This window comes from Pleurodeles waltl, chromosome 12 (assembly GCF_031143425.1).
Source record: "Pleurodeles waltl isolate 20211129_DDA chromosome 12, aPleWal1.hap1.20221129, whole genome shotgun sequence".
NCBI lineage: Eukaryota > Metazoa > Chordata > Amphibia > Caudata > Salamandridae > Pleurodeles > Pleurodeles waltl.
Window position 1 is genome coordinate 513,069,422 of NC_090451.1, and position 15,537 is coordinate 513,084,958.

A 15,537-nucleotide genomic window follows, 5' to 3' on the forward strand; every position below is an offset into this window, starting at 1 on the left:
ACATGTTGTTCATCCCATTCCTTCTCACTGAGTATCCTGATTCATTTGTACCTCTTCAAAACTTTCTCACAAAGGCACATGATCTTGACAAGACATGAGAAGAGTGCCTGTCCCCACAATGGCTACGCATATTTGGGGCAGTGACAGTCCCTTTATGCGGCACTGTGGACTCTAGTATCTTTCAACACAATGGGTTACGGCTCCTTTATTTGCCTAGATTAATTGTTGATATGTGCTCAAAGCTCATTCAGGTTTTCAATTTACAGAATTGCTCCACTGCAATGACATTGAAGGACACTCCGGCATCAATGACCTCCGGCATGACTTCCAGGAACTTTGTGTCTCGGAAGCTGTTATCAGGTAACTTTCCTTGCCAGATCAGGAAGATTGTGCTAAGTGATATCTAAGGTGGGGGAGATATCAAGCATCACCAGGGACTACAGGCAGTTACAATGTTGAATGCTCAGAATTGCAACGGCTGAGACTGTTGCTTGATGTTAGTATGCAGCATGGTCTGCAATCAGTTTGCAGGTCTTCTAGGATGGAATGGATGTTAACTTGGTCTTCTGATTGAACAGCAACTGCTAGCATTTTTTTTTATTTTTTTACAGTAGTTAAATTGTGGGTCTTCAAGGCTAAAGTTAGCTTTTTTGAGTAGCAGGAGTATTTTTTCAGTTTTGATTGTATCTGGGAAGTTACCATGTGTAAGGGATGTATTGACTGTTGGGGTCTTGAGCTTATCTGGTGAGGAGTTGAATGATGGTAAATAGGGCCATGTCCCCATATGTGGTGATTTTGAGGGTGATAAGTTTATTTACAAGGTCTGTATAAGTAGGTGGTTTCAAGAAGATCCACTTCAGTATATTGCATAGAAGGATGGAAGAAATGGTAGTTGTTTGCTTTGTGCCATTGAGGAGGCATTAGGGCCCGTATTTATACTTTTTGACGCTAAACTGCGCTAACGCAGTTTAGCGTCAAAAAAATTTGCGCCGTCTAACGCCATTCTGAAGCGCCATGCGGGCGCCGTATTTATAGAATGGCGTTAGCCGGCGTTAGCCGACCGGCGCTGCCTGGTGTGCGTGAAAAAAAACCACGTACACCAGGCAGCGCCGGCGTAGGGGAAAATGGCGTATGGGCGTCTCAAAATGGGGCAAGTCATGTTGAGTCAAAAAAATCGCATTAACCCGATTTGCGCCATTTTTTTACGACGCCCATCCCCCATTAACATGACTCCTGTCTTAGCAAAGACAGGAGTCATGCCCCTTGCCCAATGGCCATGCCCAGGGGACTTCTGTCCCCTGGGCATGGTCATTGGGCATAGTGGCATGTAGGGGGGACACAAATCAGGCCCACCTATGCCACAAAAAAATAATAATAAAATACTTACCACAACTTACCTTTTCTTCCCTGGGATGGGTCCCTCCTTCCTTGGGTGTCCTCCTGGGGTGGGCAAGGGTGGCAGGGGGTGTCCCTGGGGGCAGGGGAGGGCACCTCTGGGCTCATTCTGAGCCCACAGGTCCCTTAACGCCTGCCCTGACCCAGGCGTTAAATTCAGGCGCAAATGCAGGGTTTTTTGCCCCGCCCACTCCCGGGCGTCATTTTTGCCCGGGAGTATAAATACCACGCACATGCCTGGGAGTCATTTTTTTAGACGGGAACGCCTACCTTGCATCTCATTAACGCAAGGAAGGTGTTCACGCCAAAAAATGACGCTAACTCCATGAACTTTGGCGCTAGACGCGTCTAACGCCAAAGTATAAATATGGAGTTAGTTTTGCGTCTAATTTGCGTCGAAAAAAACGACGCAATTTCGGCGCAAACGGAGTATAAATATGCCCCTAGATGTCTTGTTTTGGTGAAAGATTGATAGTATTGGAATTGCCAACTGAAGACATTGTGGGTGTCTGGGATGAAGCTAAGGAAATTCTTGATGGCTTCAATGTAATGATGGTGGCCTTGATGCCTGATGCAGCATAACTTCAAATTGTTATAGGTGGCATAACTTCAAATTGTTATAGGTCGCTCTGGGAGTTAAGTTTCCACGTGAGGAGAGATTCTGAGCTCAAATTTGAATTTTGAGTTTGTGGAGTTTTTTGCTTGGCTGTCAGTAAGCTGTTGGGCACACCTGAATTCAGCTAGCTTTGTATTTATTGGGCATGCCTTGGGAAGTGGGGGTGGAGTGTGGATATTGCCTTTCTGAACGGGTTTAACTAAATGCAGAAGGGAGCGGATATTTGTTTAGGAGTACTAGTAAAGAGTTCTTGCATAAGAGTTTTCAAATAAATACAAGTCAACATATTTAAGTTCAAATGCAATTTACAATTAGCTGGTGAAAGATTTTGTATTCTTTTGGCACTCATCTGAATTTCATGTATTGAATGGCCAAATGTCTGACCATTGGAAAACCCAAAGTGCAGAAAGATCAGGATTGGTGTGCTGCGACTATTCAAACACTGTTCCCTCGGAGTCCAAAGCACCAGCTTACACAAGTGCCCTTCGTTGGTTAATTCATGCAGAATAGCATCCCAAGATGCTTTGGCCTGTCACATCTTGGTACTAGGTGGGATAACTGTTCAAAAAAGTCCTAACCGTTTCAACTTCAAAAGCACTCTTGCCTCTATTCATACGTGAGGAAACCTTTGCAAGACAACACCCAAGCCAAATTCTCCAATATCTATTTTTCCCACTAAATGCTCAACAGAGAGATTCTTTAAATCCTTTGTTAGCATAGATAGGCATGTGAAACTCGCTCTCCACAGATGACTGACTAGAATGATCTGTGAAAATGGTTCATGTATCACTCCCTCTAAAAAGAGAAAGAATCACACTGATGATATGCCAGTACCCTGGCTAATGCACCTCCGCAAACACCATAAGCCTACATATCATGCATACTGCACAGCAAAGGAACAAACAAGGCGGCAAAGAATAAACTTTAAAGTTTATTGGAAGACCTTGCAGAGGAAAGTTCAAGTCCAGTGTGTTTCTTTACTAATTTGGCTACTGCAACAAGGAAGAAAATGCCAGCAACACAGGCCACAGCAAGCACAGCTGGAACAAGCAGTTGGTTAATGCCTGAAAAATAAAAAAATAAAAAAAAACTTTAGGTGAGGCATCATTGAAGATCCCAACATTCCCCACAATCACCTGTGACAAAGGACGATTGTTACAAATTTACTAACAATTCAGATGTCAGGCTCCCATGCACCCAAGCTAAATAAAGGCATGTATATATTTATATATCCCTTATTTATATATCCCTCCTAACCACCATGTGTGCCACCATACCCAAGTCGGGCTTCTTTGCTTGTGACACAGTCTCTGCATGCTGGATTGGTCCAATGCTCACAATTCTCGTGTACAGGTCTAGATCCTCATAAACGGATCGTCTGCGTCTATAGGCGGTCCAGTCTGTTCCATTCCAACAATTCTAGATAGGTATACGGATAAGGTTGGAAGGTGAATCAAGATAATTTCCTTACAAAGTGAAGAATATGTGCCCTTATTCCCAGATATTTAGGAAAAAATTGTACGCACAAATATTTACATTTTCATATATTCAACTCTCCATGCTCCCCCAAAATAAAACTTAACATTTTTGCACTCGCAACCAAAGGTCCCTTTATGAGAGGTACTTCTCAAAGTCCCAAGGAGCTGCATGAACACAGTAGGGCGGGATCTAGCCAAAGAGCAAAGCCTGGTGAGTCAAGAGTGGGCAAAAATAGACTAGGAAAAAGCCTTGTATCCTGCACCTTTTGTATAATGGTCCAAGATGCCCATCTCCAACAGGCCACATATCTGCACTGGGCATAAAGGCACCCTTGCCTGCCCGCATCATGAGGCACAAGGTCTCCATGCCCGAGTTATATTTTAAACCACTGTCTCTGTATGAATTTCTTAAGCCTACCTATGTGAGGTTGATGTTCTCCACTGACAAGTCAGCACAGCAACAATTACAGCCCTGTAGACCATTTGAAAGGGTATAAGTTTGGGCACAGTGTAACCATTGCATAGTCTAAGTGATCTGACAGAATTGCAGTGTTGGTCAGTAATCTAGCCACTAAACCAGAGAGGGCCTTATTTTGAAGATCACCTGTTGCCATCTTTACTTCCAGCAACTGTAGGTATACTTGGAAATGTTTTAATAAACCCGGCTACATTGCACCCAAGCTGCAGTTTTTTTTTCTTCATATTACACTGATGTTCCTGATCCCCAAATAGATATTTCTTAATCTTGCTCTTTCTCTTTCTCTTGTCAGTCTGTAATGATCACTGGAAAGGTATGCTTCTTTCAGGTAGAGTATTCTTTTCATATGCCTAGATCTGGCTTTTTTAAAACTACTTAGGTCTCGCTGACAGTGCATGCACAGTGCCGTGAGACGTACTGTTTACAATTCACCGTGCTTACAACCCACCCAAGGCATACCATTGGTTGTCACTCATTCGCAACCTTTTGGTTGCTTAGCTCCTGCAGGCTTTTCTTCCTTACTTGTGATACCTCCTCCCTGGACCATGGACCAAGTAAATGTGTTCTTCCTCGTCTTTTAGCAACACTCCAATTTATTTTATAAGCATTTCAGTATTGTTCCTGGACATGCAGTGTGCTTTCCTACTTTTAACACAGGCTTGTAGCTTATTTATGTTGCTTTCACCCTAGCCATCACCTCTATTGATGCTTGAGTTCCTTTCACCCACAAATGTACTATTCTACACCCCTCTACTCCACTGTATGCTATGCCACACCACTCTTGTCTAGGCCACTTAGTTATGCTGCTGTTCAACATGACTAAGACATTGGCACAGCCAATAGCTTCCATAGACAAGACCTATTGGGTTTGCCGCTGCTTGATTTTAGCCTGCCACCTTTGGCAAATTTAATTGGATTACAATTTATGGTTAATTTCAATTGCCTCACGATTCCAATACTACCCCAGTGTTGAACAGTTAGCTGTTCCAGGGCAACTTCATGTCTTGTGTACATTCGACCACCAGTGCGAACTGCTTCCGCCGAAACTAGTTAGCTGACTGCCCATGCCCAGACGTGGTTGACCATCTTCAGACCGTATCCAGGACGATGAAAACGGTACAGCTATAAATTCCAGAACCCCTGTTTTTTTTGTGTTTTTTTTTTAACAGTGGTTTTTAATTACCCAATAAAATACTTTGTACGGAATGCTGAACAGGCAAGAGTGTCCTGCGCTCAGTTTCAATTCTCTTTCAACTGCTCATATTTGCAGAGGATCGGAAGCCTTATGTAAGAGTTTTACATTTTTATTGCATTTGGGGTCAGGACAGTTCTGCTTTTATGCAGCTCCACTTTCTTAAACTACATTTTGTGGTTTCTGTGGTGTTTTGGGAAGATCTTCCAGACAGACATGTTCAGACTTGAAATAAACTCTTGTGCTTAGCCGAGTGTGGGAGAGTGAGGGGGAACAGGCCTCTGACCATGTAGGCCAGACATGCTGGGCTCCGCCCCCATCCACTGAGGGGAGGCAGTGGCATTTTGGCTGTATAGGCACCAGATGCTGTGTTCGTCCTGACTAAGTTACAGAAGACTTGGTGGCTACTGGTTGAGTAGAGTGACTAGCAGACACGGTCTGAAGCATCGTCTCAGGTTCCTGATGCAATTAGCAGATACTGCCCAGTGTCTCCCATTTACCACTGCTGTCACTAAGCCTCAGGTATTAACTCAGAGGAAATCTACTTTATGCTCCTGGCTCTCCAATGGTTATAAAAGTGAACAGTGATGAAGGTCGTAGAGTGCAACTCTAACCGAATTACAGGTGATGGCAAACTGAAAACTCAGACAGATGTCGAAGTTCTAAAAAGAATACATATTTGATGTACAAGTCTGGAAGTTAAAGTAAGGGACAACATAGAAAGTCAGAATGTCTTAGAACTATCTGTGGCTGAACTATGACCCAAAAAAACCTTTGTGTAGAGTTTGCACACCACCGGCTCTATGATCGATGTGGTCCATTACGGAATGGTTCCTTGAGAACTCTTGGGTCCCAAGTCTTTCATTATAGGATGTTTAAAATGTTTGGTCAGTAGGACCTCGGTGTCAAAACCAGTGCTTTAAAATGAAAATCTGGCTATGATTCGTATGCCCTGTGGCCTAGTTCCCCAGCAGCCACAGCTACAGGACTGAGCAACTGATCGAGTTTCAGCCCAGTGGTCTGAGAATCAGCTAAAGTCCCAAACAGTCAAGCTAGCCTAAATCCCTCTCCTCGCACTGATTAGGGACCCCAGTTGGGATCCTAATTAGCACGCCAATCAGGGGTGTAGGAGACACAACATTTCTGGGGGGGACAGGGACAACCTTGAGGTGGGCCTCCTGCACAAAGCTTGCACCCAGAAGGGTTGCCGTGGGGGGGTTGATGAGGGGGGGGGAGGCGGCCGCTTCCAGTCGAGTCCTGTGAGACCGGCAATTCCCTGTCTGCTGGGCCGTTGGCTGCCTATTAGGCAGCAACAAGCTCTGTGCTGCAGTTCGCCTGTGTAAAGTCCTAAGAGGCCTGTACTGCCTGCTGGGCGCAGTGCTTCCTGCCGATTCCTGTGCTGCCTGCCATGCACTGTGCTGCCTGTTGGGAGCTTTCTTTCTAGTCAGGCTGTGTCAGTCTCTGCCCCCCCCCCCGCCTGCCTGTGAAGGCCAGTAAGGCCTATGATTGCTGCTAGGTCCTTATCTGACTGTCAAGTGGCAGACTCTGTGCTGCCCCCTTCCTGTGAACTGCTGTGCTGTCTGACAGGGCCGGCCTTAGTGCTGGTGGCGCCCTGTGCAACATTGTTTGTTGGCACCCCCCAGTGACCACCTCTGCCACGGATTCCCTCACTACTATCCATCACCACTCTCTCTCAGATGCATTTCATTAGTTTTATACCACCACTCATACTGGGAAATATCCCTTACAATGCAATCAATGCAATGCAATGCATTGACCATGCTGCCATTACCACAAATATGGGGCTAGCATGGATGCCTTTACCACACATGTCTTTACCACGCATATGCGTGGTTACAGCATAGAGAGCGGTCTAGCTGTCCGGGTGGAACAGGAAGAAGCAGAGGAGAGAGAGGTAAGTAGGGCTGTGGCCGAGTTTAGGGTGGGAGGTCGGGTTCATTTTTAGGACAGGGTAGGGTCGGGGTAGTTTTTAGAACATGGTGGGGTAGGTTTTAGGGTTATGGGGGGCAGGGGCATCGAGGTAGTTTTTAGCGCAGTTCAGGGTAGGTTTTAGGGTTCAGAGTGGGGGCGGGTAGTTTTTAGGACAGGGCAGGGTTACTTTTAGGGCTCAGGGCAGGGGCAGTTTTAACTGATTGGGCAGGGTGGAGTATGGTATCAGGTGTAAGGGGGCAGGGCGGGGAGAATTTACCACGCATGTTTCTTTACCAAACATTCTTTTACAGCTAAATTCGTTGTAAAGGCATGAGTAGTAAAGACACGGTCGTTGTTGAGACCGCGATGTTAAGGCATGCATGATATACGCATGTGTTGTTCCATCATTCAGCCCTCACACCAGTCTAGGGTGTCAAAGCACTTTACATCACACAGATATTACGCAGAGACAATCATCATATATGTGTAAATCAGTGTATATGAAATGTTACATAAGACAGGACGACAAGGTGTAGGTGTCATAGGTCATCCATACTGGTAGCAGGTATAGTTTAAGAGTGGTTTATCTAGAGAAGCGCAAACTGAGAATTTAAAACATAACACCATGGTTGGGGGCTTTCTTTAATAATAAGAATTGATTTGCGCTCAAATTAACTTGTTTTGCAACATTAAGTTAATGAAAAAGTGGGGGGAAATCATGACGCTCTAATCTATACCTTGATGTTTGCATGCAGCTCTTTGATAAGTTCATTGCTCACTGTTCTATATTCAGTTTTAATTTATAAATTGCAGGGGACAAAAAAGGAGCTCTCTGATGTAGGAAGCTGGCCTGGTATGTGGTGAGTACCTATGGTATTATCACCTTATACCAGGTCCAGGTATCCCCTTATTAGTGAGGTGTAGGCAGTGTCTAGAAGCCAGGGCTCTCTAGAGGTAGTTGCGGATGAGCAGCCAAGACTTACCTAGGAGACATGCAAAGCTCATGCAATACCACTGTAGTCACACAGCACTTACACACATGAAAGAAACACGTGTTATGAAAATAAAGGTTCCTTATTACAGTAACACAAACACGAAAAAACTAGATAGGCAATACTCCCAATAGGATGTAAGTAGCACACTATCATATGTACAGCAGCAATCAGAAGTTGGCATAAAAAGCAATAGAAAATAGTGAAAAGCAATAGGCAATACTGAAGGCCTAGGGGGGACCAGACCATATACTAAAAAAGTGGAATGCGAAAGCTGGGTCCCCATTTAAGGAAGTGGAATCTGTAGAGGGGAGCTGCAGGAACTAGGAAACCCCAAAGGTAAGTACCAGAGTGCCCTCCAGTGACCAGGAGAAAAGAGGTAAGTTACTGGTTTTTCCCCAACCCACCAAAAGGACTTCAGAGAAGGATATTGCAAAACGCAGGCAAGACTGCAAGAAGCTAGAGGTGGGTCTTGGAAGAGGAAGACTTGGAAAAGAAGGGGACCAAGTCCAGTTTATGTAGGAGTGTCCGGTCGTGGCAGGAGCCACTACCCACCCATCTGTGGATGCAGGAGTTGCTTGGCCGGGAGATGAAGACGGTCAGCAGTGCAGCACTGGAGCAGATGAAGCGTTCCTAGGTGATGCAGTCGACGTCCCATGCGGGATGAAGAATTGCAGTCAGTCTGTGGTGTGAAAAACCAACCAGCAAGCCTTGGCAAAGGCAAATGTCACAGTAGGACAAAAGTGGAGCTGCCGGGGACCAGCAAGGTCCAGGGGCACTTAACCCATAGAGGGGAGTCCCAGGTGACCCTCAGCAAGGCAGAGAGTCTGGAGAAGGAGAGGCAGCCCCCACAGAAGACCTACAGGCAAGGAGCCCAGGAGCTGCAGAGAGGCCCACACAGCACACATGAAGAGAGGTCCCATGTCGCAGGTGAAGCACGTTGAGGGCTGTGCTTCACAGAGAAGAGTGCTGGGGACTGGGGTTACATGGAGCCTGAAGATCCCTTGGAGGAGATAACAACAGGCCTTGGTAGCTGCAAGAGACGCGGTGCATGGGGGTACTGTCCTGCATGGGAAGGCAAGGACCTACCTACTCCAAAGTTGGACAGCTGGTAGAGAGGACCAAGGAGACCACTCCAGACTATCACCCCCTGATGCAGGATTCACGCAGCTCAGGAGCAGAGGAGATCCACGCAGCCGGTCGTTGTTGCAGTTGGTGCCTGCAGATGCAGGTAAGTGACTCCTTCACTCCAAGGAATTTTCCTTCTTTCTTCTCATGCAGACTGAAGACTTGCTGCCCTCAGAGGAAGCACAGCCGAGCTAATTGTTGCAGTTGCTGGAAGGAACCGGAGAAACAATGCTGCAGGGTGAAGTCGCTGCTGGAGCTGCAGATTGTAGGTTCCTGTGAAGTCCAGTTGCGGTTCCAGTGGCCAGAAGTCAAAGTAAACGTTGCAGAGGAGTCCTGCTGGAATCTTGCACATTGAATCTGAGGACCTACCCAAGAGGCAAACCCTAAATAGCCCAGAAAGGGGGATTGGTCACATAGCAGGGTGACCGCCTAGGAGGGGGCTGTGACGTCACCTGCCTGACCTGGCCACTCGTATGCTCACAGAGGCCTCTGCCCACCTTGGATTCAAGATGGGAGAATCAAGTGGCCACCTGGAGGAGCTCCAGGCACCACCCCTGGGGTGGTGATGGACAGGGGAGTGGTTACACCCATTTCCATTGTCCAGTTTCGCGCCAGAGTAGGGGCTGAGGTCCCTGAACTGGTACAGACTGGTTTATGCAAGGAGGCCCTTCAGAGCATACCATTAGCTTGGCGAGGGTACCCCTCCCAACCCTTGTAACACCTATTTCCAAATGGAGAGGGTGTTGCCTCCCTCTTCCAAAGGAAATCCTTTGTTCTGCCTTCCTGAGCATTAGCTGCTCAAGCAGCAGAAGGAGGGCAGAAATCTGTCTGAGGGGTGGCAGCAGCATGGGCTGCCCGGAAAACCCTAGAAAGCTGATAGGAGCAATGCTGGGGATCCTCTAAGGAGCCCCCAAAGTGCATGGAATCATACAAACAATACTGACAATAGGATTGGGGTATGATTCTGACATGTTTGTTACCAAACATGCCCAGGTTCTGAGTTGCCATTATGTAGCTGGACAGAGGGAGTGACCTATGTCCAGTACACTCGTAAAATGGCGTCTCTGCACTCACGAGGTCCAGGAAAATGTAGCTGGAGTTCGTGGGGGCACCTCTGCTCCTCCAGAGGTGCCCTCACACACAGGTACTTGCACCCTGCCCTCTGGCTAGGAGGGCCTGCCATAGAGGTGACTTAGAGTGACCTGGTGCAGTGACCTGAAGTGAAAGGGTGCATGCACCTTTTCACGCAGGCTGCAATTGCAGGCCTCCAGACATGGTTTACATGGGCTCCTATGGGTGGCATAATACATGCTGCAACCCATGGGGAACCCCTGATCCCCCAATGCCCTGGGTACCATATACTAGGGACTTATAAGGGGCACCAGTACGCTAAATGTGGGGTGTGTGTGGTCCAAACAACCAAATTTAATGGGAGAGAGCACTGGGGTCCTGGTTAGCAGGATCCCAGTGAACACAGTCAAAAGTGGGGTAACCATGCCAAAAAGAGGGTACTTTCCTGCATCTGACAAAAGCAGTAACCCACTGACCTATTCACATTATACAGACTTTGTGATCTGCATGTAGACGTTCTTTGTAGCAGGCATAGTAACCGTGTACGTTATGATGAGTCAAAACTCTGACTAGACAAAACTTCAATCTCTCTTCAGGAAGATCATTAATCACCGGAATTATCTTGAGATTTTTATAGTTGCCTGAAAACTGTTGATGGCAAGGAACACCCAACAGGTGCTTTTAAAGTCAGAATATACTTCCAATCACAGCACCCCCATCCTAAGTCAGCACCCGGTGCAGCGGCACCGGTTGCATCGCCCTAGAGCCGGCCCTGCTGCCTTACCTAGCCTTGTCCATCTCTCAGGCCATCTGGTTCTTCCTGGGACCCGTGCTGTGTGCTAGTCTCTCTGCCGTCTATCCAGCAGTGCCAGGCTCTGTACCACCACAGCCTGTGAAGTCCTGCAAAGCCTGTGAGCTGCCCCAGTGCTGGCTTCCATCCACAGGCCATTGGCAGGAAATGAGATTTACAGACAGCCCTTGGCCTTTAGAGCGGGCTTTCACAAATACCAGGAAGGCTGAGGGAGAGACAGGGGACCGAAATGTTGGGGAGGCAGGATGTCAACTTAGGGGACAATAATTAGCTCTGGGGCAGGCAAGCTGGAGACAGAGGAGAGAAGAGAGTGGTGACAGAAACTGGTGCCCTAACAAACATTGCTGCACAGGGTGCCACCAGCGCGCTAAAGCCTGCCCGGCTTATATCTCACAGTAACTCAAAAACACTGTTTTTAGAAAGGGAGATACTCTGCAACACAGCACTGGATTTAAAAAGAAAGGGAGTTACTTGGCAATACTTTATTTAATTACACAAACCTCTTTACCTTCTCAAATCTTGCTGCTGTCTTGAGGGTTCGATTTTCAAGGGAAGCGTAGGGCTCAGGAGGGACGGGATGCAGACAGCAATCAACAAAGGGCCTCTCTTCTCCCTTTGTTCTCAGAAGTGCAGACTGCAGGCAGCTGTGGCGGCAAGGTGAGAAGGAATCCCTTGGGTGCCTCAGCACAACAAAAGGGCAGAGGGCAAGTGTCCTGGAGGCAGGTCACAGGTCAAGTGCAGGGCCAGTATAGGTAGCGCTTTCACGATGGCCCTGCGAATTACAGAACAGAAGGGAAAATTCTTCTGTCCCCTCGTCCCCCCCACCCTTGTCCCCCGTGTCCCCCCCACTCCAAAATCTGGGGGGGACATATCCCCCGCGTCCCCCACACCTCCTACGCCCATGACGCCAATAGCCATCAAACGTCGTGGTATCGACCCAAGATGTCTACCCTGGAATCCAATAGATAACGGTGCGTTAGGCCTCACGGACTCCGGAGGCTATCCTGGTAGATGAATGCTGCTTTCAGGTTGGGGGCAGGGGTTCTGCCTACCGAGCCATCAGCGAGGAGGCGCTTTCTTAGCCGAGGACGCATTTGCCAGCAGCGCACATCCAGGTGTGTACGCTATCCCACCCAAGCTTCTGGCCATCGCAGCTTCAGTCTGGGTGAAGGACACAGCTGGAGCTCCGACGCTCTAATATCAGCAGAGCAGGTGGGGGGGGGGGGGAGTTTATGGAGCAAGCAGAGGCAGCGGGACAGTCTCTCAAGTAGACAGGTGAAATCACGCGGCTTCCTTCCTGTAAAACACGTGTGCAGTCACGCACATGTGAGAAAATGGTGGATAAATTCTAGAGAAAAGTTGTGATAGTGAGAGGAGGAGAGAATTGAAGGAAAAGAAGCGTAGGAGGAGGGCAAACGCAAGAGATGTTGAAAGACGTAGCGAGGAAGAAATACAGCGATTCAGAAACAGACATAAGAGAAAGGAAGACAAAAAGACAGGAAAAGTAAGGAAAGAGTGATGGGCAGAAGAGGATGTAGTGACAGGATGGGATAATAGAAGTGACTAAAAAGACTTAGTGGCACAAAGGGAGAGCACTGGAAAGGGGCGAGTGAAAGAAACAGATTGTACTGCAGCACTTTTATAGCTCAGGGGTCTGATACTGGAACAGAAGCGAAAGGAACAAGCATTGGCAATGCCAAAAGGTCGGACTTTAAAGGAATGGCGCATGGTAATGTGAAGCATTGCAAGTAAAATAGGATGGAAATTAATATATATTTGTGTGGAAATAACCCACTGTAAAATAAAACTGGTGTAGGTTAAAAGGTCAGGGGGCTACAGCTGCCTTGTCAACCCAGACCTAATAATTCATGTTGGTTAATGACTGCCCTCATCCCATCTGTGCTGCTGCCAGAGAAAGATAAACACCATAAATTAGTGAATTATCTAAGACACTTTAACAGCATTACAATGTCCTGTGAGAGTGGAAGCTGAGGCAGTTGGATAAATACATAAAACGATGGTAGCTGCATGGAGGACCAGCCCTTTGTGGAAGCACACAATTTCTGCCCAATCAAAAGACGTACTCCTTGCTCCCAACATGTGGGCGAAGCCAAAGCACCTCTAGTGACGATGACATAATTGTCTTGTGACAGCAGCGCTGTGAAGCCAGACCATAGAAAGAGCAGGGTGAAAGAAACAGACGAGAGAAAGGGCAAAGAGACAGGCAGCATACTCCACACGCGCGGAGATATTAGGCAGGCTGCACACTAGAGTGCTGCACAGAAGAACTGACTGGGGTCCCTTCAGGTGAATCATGGCCAGATCACACAACAATGGGGCCTGGTGGGGTTTTTGGAGAAGGACCAGGGTCTAGTGCCCAGCACACTGGGGAATCATGTGTCCCATTCTGTGATTGTATCACTTAACGTTTGCCATTTTTACACAGGTTAACACTGTCTGGGCAAAAGTTGAACCTCTTTAGTACCACGCCCAAATACACAAAAAGGAACAGAAAGGGGACAGATCACAACTTCTGCAAAAGGCCTTTCATTGTGCAGTGACACGCATTGCCACGCCTTTAGTAACTTATCTGTTTGAGAACAACTATTTTTTGTTAAAATCAGTAGATTATGCAGCAGATCATGGATTATGTAGCCAATGCATCAAATTCAATATTCTGCAGAAAACGCAGCAGCTGCAAAATCCCAATTCCAGTGGCCCTGGTAATGGTGCGTAGCTTACCAGGGCATTACACACACTGCCCTAAGATGGTGCATTATGTACCAGGGCACTGAAGATTCTGGCCTTCCTTTGTCCTTTTACATAGTGGGATACTCCCAGTACTGGTCCGAGGATGGTACATTACATATTAGGGCTTTACAGACACTGGCCGAGAAATATTGCTTTATAGACCAGTGCTTTGTGAAGAGGGACCTGGTTTTGCACCTATGCATTCTAGGGAATGTAATATATTGGTCTAGAAAGAGCATTTTAAATACTGGGGCTTCGGGGAGACACCAGCCTTGTTTTAGTGGCTCTGATTGCACGGGTGTTATACACAGATCAGATTAGTTGTGAGTTGCTCTACCTGCTAAGCATTGCACATTATGGCCTAGGAAACAGACTCTTGCTAAGGTTTGTTGTTGCGTATTAGACACTGGCCTGTGGACAGTGTTGTGTGTCGGGACACTGAAGTTACAGATCTATTTTTGCTGCTTTACATGCTGAGTAATTGTTGCTAAGAGCCTGGGGACTTTGCAGCTGCGGTCCTTAATTTGTGCATTATATACACAGGGGCTTTACAGATACTGGCCTGCAAATGTTGTATTGTATACTGGGGCATTGTGGATAGTTTTTTTAATTAATATTCTTTATCTTAACAGACGTGCATTGCAGATACAGGCCTGGGGACGGTGTTTTACATAGTGGGGTATTGTAGATTTTTTACCAGGAGTCAAATTTAGAAAAATTAACCATTTTTTGGGGGGGGGAGGGAGAAATAGGAGGGAGAAAAACTTGTAATGGTTTTAAGATTACAGTAAAGCACTGCACAAACATTTAACTCACCGCTGATCGCCAATGTTAGAAATTAAGTTAGAGGTTGGCAGAGGTATGCACACTGTCCAAGAAGGAATCACAATCCTAGTCATGAAAAGTCAGATACACACTAAAACTTAACCTGTGCTCACTCGTGGTAGCTTGGCACATTGCCTCTAAAGTTAAGCTTCACCTCTATATGTTAAGAATCTGTGCAGCATTTCAAACAGGAAAAATGTGAAAACACCACGTGCAAAAGATACCACACCTAGTTAGACATTTTTTTAATTTAATGAACAAAACAAGTGCAAAAAGACAAAAATCCAATAAGTAGAAATCGAAGTATGAATTTTTCAAGATTAAATTTATAGTGCCTAAAAGCATCAAGCACCAACCAGGGCTAACGGTGGCTTTGAAGTGCAGGGACTCCGCTTTCTCCCCTGGCTCCATGCTGGCCGGTGTGACAATACAGGGTTGTTAGGCCTACTGTGTGGGGACAGGGCACAGCTGATTCAAGTGTAAATGTGGGACTGGTTAGCTTTGCCCCTCCCCAACCCCCATCAAGCCAGTTATTGGCCCATCAAGTCACACCTAAGCACCCATTGTATTTGGCTGTCTAGAGGGAATGCACCATCGCACCCCAGATGTGTATTAGAGACAGGCTGTAGGTACAAAGGGCTAGGAGCAGGAAAATGCCAACTTACTAAAAGTGGCATTTTCTAAATTTTAACCATGAATATGATTTTACCATTGAAGAGGAATCATCATTACAATTCCACAGGTACTAAACAAGAAAGATCTACCCCTTCCCAATCAGGAATTACAGCTTGTTAAATGTAAAAGAAACCCCCAAAGTTATCCTATAGGATGGGGTAGGTCTCACAGCAGTTGCAAAAGTTGCAAAAGT

At 46.7% G+C, this 15,537-nt stretch overlaps 1 protein-coding gene across 2 annotated transcripts in view; it reads right to left on the bottom strand.

Annotated features, from left to right (window-relative positions):
- Positions 1 to 2,929: 2,929 nt before the first annotated feature.
- Positions 2,930 to 15,537, bottom strand: part of LOC138268030 (zona pellucida sperm-binding protein 1-like) — a 137,718-nt gene continuing 125,110 nt past the window's right edge. Inside the window, exons 6-7 of one of the 2 annotated variants that reach the window (XM_069217355.1) lie at positions 3,289 to 3,430; positions 2,930 to 3,075 (exon numbers count right to left, since the gene is read on the bottom strand). In XM_069217355.1, coding sequence (XP_069073456.1) covers positions 2,936 to 3,075; positions 3,289 to 3,430 — 282 coding nt within the window. In that variant the 3' untranslated portion in view covers positions 2,930 to 2,935. The remainder of the gene's footprint in view (positions 3,076 to 3,288; positions 3,431 to 15,537) is intronic. The other variant, XM_069217356.1, reaches the window with a different exon arrangement.